This window comes from Nematolebias whitei, chromosome 16 (genome assembly GCF_014905685.2).
Source record: "Nematolebias whitei isolate Nwh7 chromosome 16, NemWhi1, whole genome shotgun sequence".
Lineage (NCBI taxonomy): Eukaryota > Metazoa > Chordata > Actinopteri > Cyprinodontiformes > Rivulidae > Nematolebias > Nematolebias whitei.
Genome location: NC_056513.1, coordinates 41,727,534 through 41,741,794, shown reverse-complemented (window position 1 = coordinate 41,741,794; position 14,261 = coordinate 41,727,534). Strand labels below are relative to the sequence as shown.

The window sequence follows — 14,261 nt, the reverse complement described above, 5'->3', positions numbered from 1 at the left end:
ACAGTACCATGCTGCTAACAGTACCATGCTGCTAACAGTACCATGCTACTAACAGTACCATGCTACCAACAGGACTGCGCTGCTATCAAGATCATGTTGTTAAGAGAACCACACTGCAAACAGAACCATGCTGCTTATATCAAAAAAAGTCAAATCTGGTCCTCTGGACATTCAAAAAAACAAAACAAAGCAAAACAAAAACAAAATAATTTAAAAACGTTTCGTCTTTCATCCAAAAGACTTACTCAATCTGAGGTGCTGTATTCAGCTCAGTCTAAAGCCCCCAGTATACTGCCGCGTACATCCATACGCAGAGGTACGTGCGTACCCCCCAGCGTAGCCTCTGTGCAAACCTCAAATTTTTACGACCGCGTACGCGTACGCGGTGTCGCACAATAAACTGCCCAGCGACGGATTGTTTTGTATGCAACACCAATGTATTAAATTCCCCTTCTTCATCCCTGATCTGGCCTTTTCCTTTGTTTTTTGCCAAGAGGCAGTGATCTCTTCCTCCTCCGTTGATGCCATGACTGAAATGGTGAGAAATGGAGGAATTTGTCAGGAGCAAATTAAACTCAGGTCCAGTGTGACTGTGGGAGGGTCTGGAGATTTCCTGGTGCTGGATTTCATATTTTTATATCTTTTTATATTTCCTATCAAGCATTCAAATGTCATGTTATACAAAGTGTGTGTGTGTCTTTCTTCCAGGGTTGAACTATATTTATAGAAAATGTTTACTAATTCTAACTATTTTACCTTTACATATTATCTTATATTAGCTAATGATAATTTTACAAGTTCACATACACACTGATTAACATAAATAAAGCTAGAACACATTTCTTTAATTTAGACTTAATATAGTTTGACTAAATAAAATCCCTCAGGTTCTCTCTTAATAATAACAATTAGCATTTAATCGTTTAATCATTGTTGGATACAGGGTCGACACAGGTTTAATAGAGTTTTGCTAGATGTGGGGGCAGGGTGACTTTAGCTGAACTGATACACAAGAATAAGCCAGAGGGATCAATTAAAAACACATAAACATGAGTTAGTTAATAATTAATAGTTGTTAATTATTCCTAGAAAGAAACAATTTTAACTCAAATATCAATAAGGTATAATCAAGCTAAACTGAAACTAGAGTATGAACAGTCTGAACGCAGACGAAGAAACCAAGCCTCCATATCTTATCTCTGGAACGCAGTAAGAGGGGGGCGGGCTAGACCAGTAACCATAGTAACCGGGTCTAAACCAATCAGAAAGCTAGCCTTCTCAAACTTTGGTAAAAGCCGGAAATGACACACGCCCAGCGAGCATTTCCGGGGAAGCGCAGACTGAGACGGTTCGTTCTTTAATGCTCCAAATATATGCATATATTTTACAAATGTAATTGTTTGTCTCTGAATATCTGTAACTCCTGTTTGTCAAATAAATCTTTTGAACTAAGGTGACCGTCTCAGCTGTTTTGAACACGATTGTGGCACAAAGCCACAACACTGGTGGGCTGGTCTGATGTGTGGGCTGTAGAGCTAGCACTCTGTTTATTTTTTTTTATTTTTTAGATTTTTTTATTAACAACATATAAACACAGAACACCGCTGCGGCGGAGGCTGCCAGCGCTCGCTTTTTTCTTTTTTCCGACCTGTCAATCAATCCAGTAGGCGTGTCAGCAAATGACCAATCAGCGACCTCAATTTGTCCCAAAGGCAAACACCCCTTGTCTGTGAAGCTGCTCTGCAGCTGCTCGGGGTGTACGCTGGAGTATCATGTCTGAACTGTCTGCATACAGTACACGCGTACGTACGCGTGAACGGACATACGCGGCAGTATACTGGAGCCTTTATAAACAGCACCTTCTCAGAGTGGATCAACCAGTTTGCTGCTGACAACCAAAACCAGCTGATCACATGCTCAAGAAGGACCATCAGCCTAACAATGGATCATTAGCACCTGATGGCTGTTTACTATTCACAGGGGGCTGAGTGATACTAGCAATCACAGCATTGTAAGAGGGGGACAGTTGAACCCGGAGGCCTCCACCCCTGTTTAATGATGGACGGTTTCTTTTCACAAAGATGGCCTCCTTTACTCCTCTCTCAAACCATCGTTCCTCTCTGTCCAGGATGTGAACATCTTCATCCCTGAAAGAGTGACCGCTGGCCTGGAGATGAGTGTAGACCGCAGAGTCCTGGCCTGATGATGTTGTTCTTCTGTGCTGGTCCATCCTTTTGGCCAGTGGCTGTTTAGTTTCCCCGACGTAAGACTGATCACCCTCCTGACACTGAACAACATACACAACATTACTCTGTTTGTGCCGGGGGACTGGATCTTTGGGATGAACCAGTCTTTGCCGTAATATATTTTGGGGTTTAAAAGCCACTGGGACGTTGTGTTTAGAAAATAAATGTCTCAGTTTCTCTGATATTCCCGCTACAAACGGAATGACCACTGGTCTGGGTTCCAACAAGTGAACATCCAGCTCCACCACATCACAAGGTGATGATTGGACTGAGGTCTGGTGGCTGTGGAGATTATTGTGGTTCAGTGAATGCAGATCCATCGATCTAGGCAATCCAACTCTCCAACCCCCCAATTCCTTATTGTCCAATTTTGGTGAACCTGTGTGATGCGTATCTTCACTTTCCTGTTTTCAGCCGACAGTGCAGTGGCACCTGGTAGGGTCTTCTGCTGCTGTAACCCATCTACTTCAAGGATTAGACTCAGACCAGAACACACGACACCAGCAACCGTGCTGCATTCAAAGTCACACAGTCCATTCTAATGCCCGGTTTGAACTTCATCAAGTTGTTGTCACTATGTCTACATACCTAAAGGCGTTTAGCTACAAGCAGTTGTTCCTAATAAAGTGCCCATGAAGTGTATATTAAAAGATTCATCCATATAATGGTTACACGCTGTTTAATATTTAGATGCAGAGATGTGAGGGGTTGCCATGGTAACATACTGTGCCACAGCGAGCTCCAGTTCCTCAATCTTCTTCTCCAGAGATGTCTGCAGGTCATTTTTATCCATGGAGTACTCCACAAAGAACGCCTCGAGGACGAACGCCACAAAAATACTGAGAGGTGACAAAGAGACAGAGGTACAACAGAAACATTTGGCCAACAATTCACTGTTAGCGAAGACGGGTCAATAAAAGTACTTGGACATGATGCAGTTTTTCTGAGTGCAGTTGACCAGGGCAGTAAAGACAACGTGTGAGAAGGTGATTTTGTTCTTACTTGACGATGATAATTACAACCACGATGTGGAAGAGGACAAAGAAGATCCTGGCTGACACATGAGTGACTGTGGCAAAGCCACTGCTGAGCAGTGAAGTCACATTAAGGAAACAAACAAAGGCCAAAACAAATTGGAAATGTGACTGAAGAAACAACATTTCCATCTGAAATAGTATGTAGTACTGTAGTATGTAGAATTAGAAAAGTGTGAACATTTTGCTTCAATTTTTAATGAAGCAATTATTGATACCGAACAGAACAGCAGTGGCCACACCTCACCTTGCAGGATGTACAACCTGGACAGCGTCTCACTTTGAGCTACTAAACTTGTAACAGTTGAGTAATATTGTTAAACTGTGTGTAAGATTTGACGTTTGGTTGTCTGTTGTTCATACGTTGTCCTTCTGCCGTCTTACCACTTCTGTATCTGCTGCCTCTTTGCCAGGTCGTCGTGGAAAATGAGAATGTATCGTCTCGTCGTTTGCACACAATACTGAAACAGCACTCATTAAAGTTGGAAATGACCTCCACATAAACATTGATTTTAAAGAAACGTCTGTCCCTGTACTTCTCAATCTTAAATGGTAAATGGACTGTACTTGTTTAATTCCTTTCTATCTTATCAAGATACTCAAAGCTCTTTGCAACAATCTGTGCCCCATTTATCCATCTATAGAGACTAATCAGAGCTTTATCACATTCATACACCGATGGGACACACATCAGAAGCAATGAGGGGTTCAGTGTCTTGCCCAGTGACACTTCAACATGCGACTGCTGGTGGAATCGAACCCCCAACTCTTGCATTGGAGGACGACTGCTCTAACCACTCAGACACCGTTGCCCATCTTATTAGTGCCTGCCTCACGTTCAGTACTGTCGATCATTAACATGGACCTGCTGCTACAGGTTCTTCAAAATACCAAGTACAAGCTCTGAATACTTACAGAAGTTTTATATCTCAGTACTTGTTTTTTTTTTGTTAATTTGCAAAATTGTATAAAATTTTGATTTTATTTTCACTTTATGGAGTACCGAGTGTAAAGTACTCAGATAAAATACACAACTGTTGCATTAGTCTGCAACATAAAACATATTTTTGTTGCTTTATCCATGAAATGTAAAGTTAATAAAGGCTGAGTTAAGGTTTATATAAATATGTGTAGATCCCCAGATTGTGTAGCAACTGAGCTCAGGTCCATGTGATTAAAGTCCAAAACGCCCAGCAGCGGTGCGTGTTCGTATAAAGGATATCGTGCCACTGGTTAACCACAGTGAGCTCCACCAGCAGGATGAAGGAGGACACCACGTTGTTGAAGTTGTTCTTGCAGTAGCCGAGTTGTGCAAAGGCCGTATTATTCAGCAGAGGGTTTCCACAATATGTCTTTGCTGAATCATTGGAGTCTTCATAAAACTTCACTTTGTGCTTAAAGAGCTCCATCCCCACCATGGCGAAGATGTAAAAGACCACCTGAGGAGAAGGAGAACATTAACAAGAGGCCACTTTTAGTTTTAAGACCCCTAAGCAGGTGGCTCTTTTGTTAGGTTTGTGAACTACGGTAGTCAGAACAAATTCTAGTTTATGCTGAAACCTCTTTGGTGAATTATTAAAATGTGGTTAAACCAAACCAGACGCTAGGGAGCACGAGTCAGTATACTGTACCTCTTTTACCCGTACTTGGTGCACCATCAGCAAAAGTCAAGTGAAAAGTTTACAAGAGAGTAGTGAGACCAGCTACGTCGTACGGTTTGCAGACAGTGGCACTGACAGAAAGACAGGAAACAGAACTGGAAGTGGTGGAAATGAAGATGTTGAGGTTCTCCTCAAGAGTGACAAGGATGGATAAGATCAGGAATGAGATCATCAGAGGTACAGCACAGGTTGAACAACTGGGAGATAAAGTTAGGGAGGCCAGACTGAGATGGTTTGGACATGTCCAGAGGAGGGACAGTGGTTTGGACATGTCCAGAGGAGGGACAGTGGGTATATTGGTAGAAGGATGTTAGAAATGAAGCTGCTAGGAAAAAGACAGAGGAGATATCTGGATGCAGTTAGAGAGGACATGGAGGTAGTTGGAGTGAGGACAGAGGACACAGCGGACAGAGAGAGAGATGGAGGAAGATGACTCACTGTGGAAACACCTGAAGAGGGAAAAGCCAAAAGAAGAAGAAGAAAATGTGACTAAACCAGTTGACGTCTGTTCCAATTTTAGTGACCTTCAAATGTTCACCTAGTGCCTTAATATCACTGACGTGTCAAACTTTGAATCAGTCATTCATTTCTCTCAGTGATAATAAAAATATCTGCAGACTCGTTGCTTTTCCACCAGCTCATCAGGTTTAACTCGACATCGGAACTGTTGCAACTCACTCATTTTACTGAAGGTTCCTGCATGTTGTGACTAACAGCAGGCCTGCGTTAGACACACCGTCAGACACATTTTTCCTGCTTTGAACAAGAGCCACGAGAATACCTGTATTTGTGGTTTGCACGCTACAGCTCTATTTTCAGGCGTTTGAGGACATCCAGCACCGTATTTAAAGGTTTGGTCGTGTTTTAATCTACTTACAATAATGAGCTGTCCAAATGTGAGAATGGCTGGTCCAATCCTGATCAGCGTATTGATGATTGTTTGAAACCTAACAGAGAATAGAAGTAAAACTTGTTCAGACACAGGAAAACTATACTTATCAAACATATGAACCAATCAAAAAAGAATAATCTGAGTAAGTTAGGAGAAAAGATGAGGTCCTCTGTTGGTTCATAAGTATAATCATAGATGAGGCAGTGGCAAAATATCGTTTTACTCGACAGCGTTTAAGCTCACATGTCGAACCTTTACTAGAGACCAATGCCCTGTGTGTCCAGGGAAACTCAGAAACATGTGGAGCCAAACCTCTGGATACTGTCCACCACCCGGATCAGTCTGAGGATTCGCAGGATGAAGACAATGTCCAGGATCTGTCGGCTGGTGTACCCTCCCGCTATGTGGGATAGAAACCGTTACAAAGAAAGACAGTTTGGTGACAGATACTCATTTTCTTTTTTGAGGACAGAAACAACCACCAAGGCTCAGTAACAACTGTGTTCTCTTTAAATACTCATTTAGAGTTGGTTTTATTATCTTTTAGTTTATTATACGTTGTGCTGTTATCGTTGAAATGAAAATAAAAAGTACTTACATGACTTCATGGCAGAGTTTATGATGGTGGCGATAAGAGCTGAGATGACAATGATGGTGTCAAACCTGCAGAGACGAGTCGTTGTTGAAAACTGGAAGATTTCATACATTTTTGTTTACACCATGACAGTCTGGCACTAGAAATACAGAAACAAAACAGGGATGTATTAAAAAAGCTGGATGATGCAAATTTGACCAAGAGGCAACTTATGATAATGTGGCTAAAACAAAATGTGAATAAACAAAAAAAATCCTAAAAACTCTAATGCCCCAATTTCTAAACTTCTATATAAAAGTTGACTGGACATATTTTTCAAAGTCAAGTATTAATAATGTAAAAAAAAAAAAAAATAGAAATTTGATCTTATTTTAAATAAAAGTGTCTTATTAAACTTAAAGCCAACCAATACATTTAAATAAACACAAAAATAAATAGTGGTTTATTACTGATCAATTCAGCAATTAAGATTTTCAGTCACCCAGGTCATGATCAATCCAACAAAAAGGTTAAAAAATAAAAAACAAAACAAGAACTTCTTCAGCTTCAGAATAGAAGTCCAGTTGTTTTAGTTTTTTAACCTTTTTCTGGGTCAATCCAGCATCCAGTTCTATTAATTCATCCTCGAAGAATAAAAACCAACACTGCAAGCATGTCTGGGAAAAGTCACTGCACATTCACGACTCACCAGCAGGAGATCCAACTGGGAAAAAGCAAAAATTGCCAATGAAATAGGAAAATATGTGCACAGCTGCAGCATAATGGTTTCACAGTTTAAAGTGATGTGTTCGGTCTCAATCCCCCCACCCCATTTAGCCTTTATTTATCCAGGTAGTCTCATTGAGCCACGAGAACTCATTTTCAAGAGAGACCTGTTTAGGAGCAGATGGCAAACTAATGCACAGAACATACAGAGCCATGTAGATGACTGTCCTCTTGAAACAACTCTAAACTATAAAATGTCTTCATGCGTGCTCAGTAATCCAAGTACATGAACTTAAAGGTAGGTCAGGTCCTCTGGATGGGTTCTTCTTGTTGAAACGTTTCATCTTTTGTCCAAAAAACTTCTTCAGTCTGAGAAGCTGCAACCACCTCCGTCTGAGAAGCAGCACCTTCTCATTGGGTCACTGGGGCCTCTCCGCTGTCTGTACCCACCTCCACTCGGCTCGGTTTATAAAGCCGCCTCGTTTGGACCAGTAGTTCCATGGGTGCTGCTTCGAGGGGCCGATTTTAACGTAAGCAGACGGCAGCCGTTGATTAGCCAGCAAAGCTACGTCACTGGATGACCCACCAGTAAAACTGCAAACTACATCTGGTCCTCCACTTTCTCATCGTTTTGACGAATGGCGGCACAAAAAATGAGCACATGTACTGAGGGACATCAGAGACGATGAAGCAGCATGGCTTATCACTTCAGCTTAGGCAGTAGCTGCTGCGTTAGAGGTACCAAACCCATAGAGTTCATATAATAACATTCACTAAAAACATTCATTATGTGCATCATATTCACAAATTGTTTGTATACTGAATATTTATGAAATCTTAAATATTCCACTGACCAGCCACTGTTAATGAAGCTGATAGAGTGGTGAGTTTCACACATGAAAAATAGGCTGACATTGAACGCCACAAGAATTTTGGGACGGCCACAGTATGAACCACTCCAGTGGCTGAAACTCATCTGAAGCACCATTTTCTGTTTCCTGTGTGACCTTCATACCTGTTACATAGATGATACAGGATTTAATTTTATTAGAACATGCATCACAATATAATGCACACTGTTTTATAAGAGTAAAGGACCAGTTTCATAAACCAGCCATTAGACTCTACATAAATCCTACGATGGGCTGAAATAACTGCACGCTGAGTGTAGGCGGTATTTAAAGCAGGCTGATGCAATAAACACTACAAAAGTTTGCAATAAAAAGTCTGAAAGAAAAACTATGAGAGAAAAATGATGGAATGACCAAATCAAGTTATATACAATGAATTATTTCTTTTTAAAGGAAAAAAATAATTATTTATGGTTTTCCCTTTTCAAATGTTGAGTTTTTATTTTCAGACTTTGTGGCTGTAAATGAGGCTCCAGACTTCAAAAGTTGCTTTAATCCTTAACGCTCAAATGAAAAATAAATAAATAAAAAGGTTGCTGCTTCAGGCATCATAAAGTTGTTCCAAGCACTTCTTGAAATGGACAGCTCAAAAAGTGCTGGTTGATTTGTACTTCTGCCAAGTCGTACCCTCACCTTGTACACAGCAGGTGACATTTCGTACCATGGGCTTACCATGCGTGCATGTCATTACAGACCGCAGCTCCCCATGACCCTGCACAGCATCAAGCTGTTCTTCACTTCAGTCAACAACATTATTGTGCATTTGTGTTCAACCTGTTAGCAAAATATCTCACAAAGTACTGGACAGATGTTGAAACTCAAAGCAATCATCTACAACTGAAACTAGAATTCTGTTAAGAAGTAAACATTGCCTACCACCTTGCCCGAGCTTAATTTGAAAACCAACTGACGCCAGAACGCAAATAGTGGGCGGGCCAGGGTTGGGGGGGATGTTGGGGGGGGGGGGGGTCTGGGGGGTCCTCCCCCAGAGAATTTTGAATGAAGTAGATGCCATTTCCTGCATTCTGGTGCATTTTACAAAGGTTTATTACAGAAGATTAACATGAAACAAAAGATGTAAACTCATTATTGAAATGACTGCAAAGCATTTGCAATGCAGCACCACTGCAGCTCTGCAGGTAAGGGGCGTTCATTCAGGACAAATTGAGGTCGCTGATTGGTCAGTTGCTGACGTGCCTACAGGACTGACTGACAGGTGGCGGGACTCGTGCAAAAAAAAAATATATATATACATATATATGATTTTACTGGCTCGTTTAAGACTGCCGTCATTTATTCCATATTTATTTAATATTTTGATGAATCTAAGGTTTGAGAACTGAGGTTCCTTATAAAATCCTATTGATGGATTCTTCATTTTTCGTGAGCCGAGATAAACTTTAGGGGTGCTTGAGCACCCCCCAAAAAGGGGCTAAAATTACCACAGAAGCCAGTTCATATTTTTAATTCACTTTTAAATGCTTTATGTCTGATTTATGTGTATTAAGTGCAGGATCATTCTTTACCCTACTATATCCCACACTGCGGTCAGGTGCGCCTCCTCATCCTCCTCCCGGCTCTGCACCGTGGAACAAGCAAGCGCTGCTCTAAGTTTTCAGCCACACTTGGACAAAAAACTGCCTTATGCGTAGCACAAAATGTTTAATTATATTTTTGTGTTTTTTAATAAAATTGCCCATGACTTTGAACTTTTAGGGGCGTAGATTTTTTTAAGAGCAGAAGCAGAAATGTGAAGAGACAGCTCTGATGTGATATTAAAAAGCTTGTTATGTTTAAAATGAGTGTTTATGTAATTTTTTCAGTTTACATATCCAATATAAGTTTTATTCGTTCAAGGCAGTCAAATTTGTTCAAAAAATTATTATTATTGGGCTCGAGAGTTACCGGATCCATGAAACAGTTACTGGAATGCACCCGGTCAAAATAAGAGTTCCCGGATCTTGTTCCGGCAGGATCCAGCTCAAATTAAGCCCTGCAAAAACTTTACACAATTTTTTTTTTAGATCTCAGACTATGTGTTGGAAATGACTCTCAACTACTACCATACCAAACATTATCAGAACATCTGTAAATCCTACTGATGTGCATCTGGTAAATTCAAAGATGAATTCAGTGGTTTGATATATTTGCCAACAGACAGGCAAATAAACGCATGCAGACACAAGCAACTGCATCCCACCACTTAAAGGTAGTGGTTCAAATCTGCTCATCAATAAAACATAAATAAAAAAGCTCCAATAGATTAATTCATCAATTTTGTAGAGATGTAAGGTTGATATGAGGCAAGTCAAGGAGGGTACAAAGAGACCTGTGAAAGAGTATCTTTGTACCTAAAATGTATGGGTACAGTCTGAACAAACAACTTGGCAGAAGTACAAAACAGACCAGAACCCCCTGAAAAAAGAAACAAAGCAGCCGATAGTAAAACAGAAACGTTACAACATACCTTGTACTGATAATCTGGGATGTAGGTAAACTGTGTGAAATGGACACAAAGCTGAGTGGTTTTACATTTCAAGTGTTTTACATTTTATTTCATGATTCTTTCTTTACTCAAGCTTCAATTATCCATTAAGCGTTAGGAAATTTGGCTTGGTGGGTTTTACATAATCTGACTAAAAACAAAATTAAATAAAGGACAATCCACAGAAATGAGAACCAGCACAAACCTTGGATGTAGATTTTACCTTGATAGGGCAAAACATCAATCTGGAACACACTTGGTACATGTGGAGATTTTTAACCACCAAACTACACATTAATATAGATCATACATTGCCACCTCCCTTGTAAAGCTTCCTTCAGGGTGCTGAAAGAGAGACCTTGGCCTATTGTTGAACATCTGATTCAGGAGAAGCAGAATAGCATGTCCCAGTCACTGAACAGTGAACCGGGTCTTTATCTGTGCAGGATTGCTGTCAGGGGAGTTTGCCGAACCATCCATCTGTGTTTTGTGGATCTGGCTTAGGATAGTGTTCCCTGAGGAATACATAGTTCCCACAAACTCAACCTGTATTGCACAATACCACTTTTCCACCATTTTTGTAGGCTAGCACTAGACGATGATCATGTTGGTTTTAGACAGACCAAAGCAAAGTACACTGGCTGGCCAAAAAAAAAGTCGCCACCTGGATTTAACCAAACAAATAGGTACGAGCCTCCTATTGGATAATTACTGCATGAGCGATTATGTTTCAGCTGCAACAAGTTATTTAACCCCAACCGGTGCAATCAGTTGCTTCTCATTTCTTAAACAACCATGTTGTGGTTGTGGAAAAGATGTCAGTCTGTTTGAGAAGGGTCAAATCATTGGCATCAAGCAGAGAGAATATCTAAGGAGATTGTAGAAACTACTAAAATTGAGTTAAGAACTGTCCAATGCATTATTAAAAACTGGAAGGATAGTGGGGACCCATCGTCTTCGAGGAAGAAATGTGGCCGGAAAAAATCCTGAATGATCGAGATCAGTGATCACTTAAATGTTTGGTGAAATCAAATGGAAGAAAAACAAGAGTAGCACTCAGGGCTGTGTTTAACAGTGAAAGTAAGAACATTTCCACACACACAATGTGAAAGAACTCCAGGGATTGGGGCTGAACAGCTGTGTAGCCTTAAGAAAACCACTAACCACTGAGGCTAACTGGAAAAAAAGGCTTCAGTTTGCTAGTGAGCATAAAGATCGGACTCTGGAGCAATGGAAGAAGGTCATGTGGTCTGATGAGTCCAGAGTTACCCTGTTCCAGAGTGATGGTGCATCAGGGTAAGAAGAGAGGCAGGTGAAGTGATGCACCCATCATGACCAGTGCCTACTGTTACCAAGCCTGTGGGGGCAGTGCTATGATCTGTGGTTGCTGCAGTTGGTCAGGTCTAGGTTCAGCAACAGTATGTGCTCAAATAATGAGGTCAGCCAACTACCTGAATATACTGAATGACCAGGTTATTCCATCAATGGATCTTTTCTTCCCTGATGGCACGGGCATATTCCAAGATGACAATGCCAGGATTCATCGGGTTGGAATTGTGAAAGAGTGGTTAGGGATGTGATGGATGGAGAAGGCTTTGCACAGTGGTCAGAATCTGCCATCATCAATGCAAGATCTTGGTGAAAAATTAGCAGCACTGGATAGAAATAGATCTTGTGACATTGCAGAAGCTTATCCAAACAATGCCACAGCGAATCTAAAGGCGGTCCTACGAAATATTAATGTGACCTTTTATTTTTGATGGCAACCTTTTTTTTGGCCAGGCAGTGTAAATTGATACTCTTGACCAATGTGCAAGTGAAAGATATATGCAGAAAATTGCTGCTGTCGAGTATGAGGTAGAGAAAGACACGTCAGACAATGTGGACAAGTTGCCACAAGTGATATTGTTAATTATTTAGAGAATACGCAGAGTGCCTACACAATGGAGGAACTTCGCAGCCAGAAATCAGTGAATGCGTTCATTCAGTGTTTTAATAGATGTGTGAAGGATGTCCGAACTCTTCATGTGAATAACAAAGTTCTGGTGACTGGCAGAGTAACTCAAATAATATACACGTACATGTCTCTCAAAGTCTGCAGATACAAGGTGTTCTGGTTTTATGAGCGGTACCGTTTGTGTGCTGCTGTCATTCTTGACCCATTCTCTCTTGAAAAAGACATTTTTAAGTCTCAGTCACATCTAATTGGTTAAATAAAAGTTTAAACAAAATATTAACATGCAGCCTCCTAACAAAAAGAGCCCAGACTCAAACATGAGGCTAGAACCAGCACATTGTTGCCATGCGTGTTATAGTGTGGAGGTTTAGTACATAGCATAGCTAAGGTAACTACAGTAGAGATGTAACAGAGTAGTTCCAGCACACATGCACTTATACTCTGACATTGTTTAGCAAAATGACTAATCACTTTTTGTTTAACAGAATAAAAGTGTGTGTGTGTCCCACCGGGAGGAGACCCAGAAGAAGACCCAGGACACGCTGGAGGGACTATGTTTCTCGGCTGGCCTGGGAACGCCTTGGGATTCCCCCGGAGGATCTGGCCCAAGTGGCTGGGGAGACGGAAGTCTGGGCCTCCCTACTTAAGCTGCTACCCCCGCGACCCAACCCCGCATAAGTGGAAGAGAATGGATGGATGGATGGAATAAAAGTGATATGAGCAGATTTTTGATGTTTTTGAAGGCGGTTCCTTGCGGTCGATGTTTCCAAGCCAGACTTGATGACGGTCTACACTCAGCTACTCCGTTTGAGGTCCTTGGCATTTCCTGATTTTCGGGATCAAGTGAAAACTGCGCTTTGCCGAACTGTCTGCCCGGTTGGAACATTCTCTAACCCAGCACAAAACAACCATTGCAATTTACTTAAAGAAAAAATACTTGACAAACTTACTCAGCTGTGTCTACAGCTACAAACTGCCTACAAAGATGGTGGTTAATGACAAAGTGCCCGGATGTTGCATCACATGAGAACTACGTATTCCGTGTGTGGTGGTGGTGGGGTGGGGTGGGTGGGGGGTATTTGCTGGTCACTTTAAGGATGATCTGGTATCTGTATAACTAAATCAAAGGCTGTGTAAATTCTCAGCACAAAGTGGAGTTTGTTTCCACTACCCATTGGACGTCACCAGGACTTTCCCTCATCTGTGATCCTGTTTGTGGCACTCAAGGACACAGTTTCAAGGCACAGTCATGGTGAGGAGGGTGTCTGGTGATATAATGCACTGTAATGTTTTGAGGTATGCACGTAAAAAGGAAAATGTTAAATCAGTCATTGACAGTAGATAAACTATACTGACATTCTATTTAGTTGGGTTTTATCTGTTCAAACTCTGGATCTCTGCTTGTTCATTTTACCAACGGAACGTCATTTAAAGCTGCCCGCACTAAATGAGAGGATAACCAGTCATTTGTTGTCTTTAAGGGGAAAAAATGACAGCGAATGAAGTGTGTGTTATTAAATGTAAATTGTCCTCACCAGTTCCAGAAACTGTGTCTGGAGAAAAATGCCCTGGGCTCATACACGTAGAGTTTCAAGAAGATCTCAAAAACGTAGAGAGTCAGGAAAACCCATTCTGAGTTAGAGATCAGGGGGTTCTCCTCATCCAGACCGATGAAAACAGCATTCACAAGAATGATCAGGTCGAAAGCAATCACGAAGCCTCTGTAAGAAAAAAGAAAAGAAAAAAAAGATTGTCCCCATAAAAGTGGAACCACA

General features: G+C 41.1%; 1 protein-coding gene across 1 annotated transcript in view; it reads right to left on the bottom strand.

Moving 5' to 3' along the window:
• Positions 1-14,261, bottom strand: part of tpcn3 (two pore segment channel 3) — a 69,786-nt gene that overhangs the window by 1,655 nt on the left and 53,870 nt on the right. The window contains exons 11-17 of the mRNA XM_037689904.1: positions 14,022-14,207; positions 6,432-6,496; positions 6,146-6,233; positions 5,819-5,888; positions 4,503-4,719; positions 3,249-3,339; positions 2,972-3,085 (exon numbers count right to left, since the gene is read on the bottom strand). Of these exons, the coding sequence (XP_037545832.1) occupies positions 2,972-3,085; positions 3,249-3,339; positions 4,503-4,719; positions 5,819-5,888; positions 6,146-6,233; positions 6,432-6,496; positions 14,022-14,207 (831 nt within the window). The remainder of the gene's footprint in view (positions 1-2,971; positions 3,086-3,248; positions 3,340-4,502; positions 4,720-5,818; positions 5,889-6,145; positions 6,234-6,431; positions 6,497-14,021; positions 14,208-14,261) is intronic.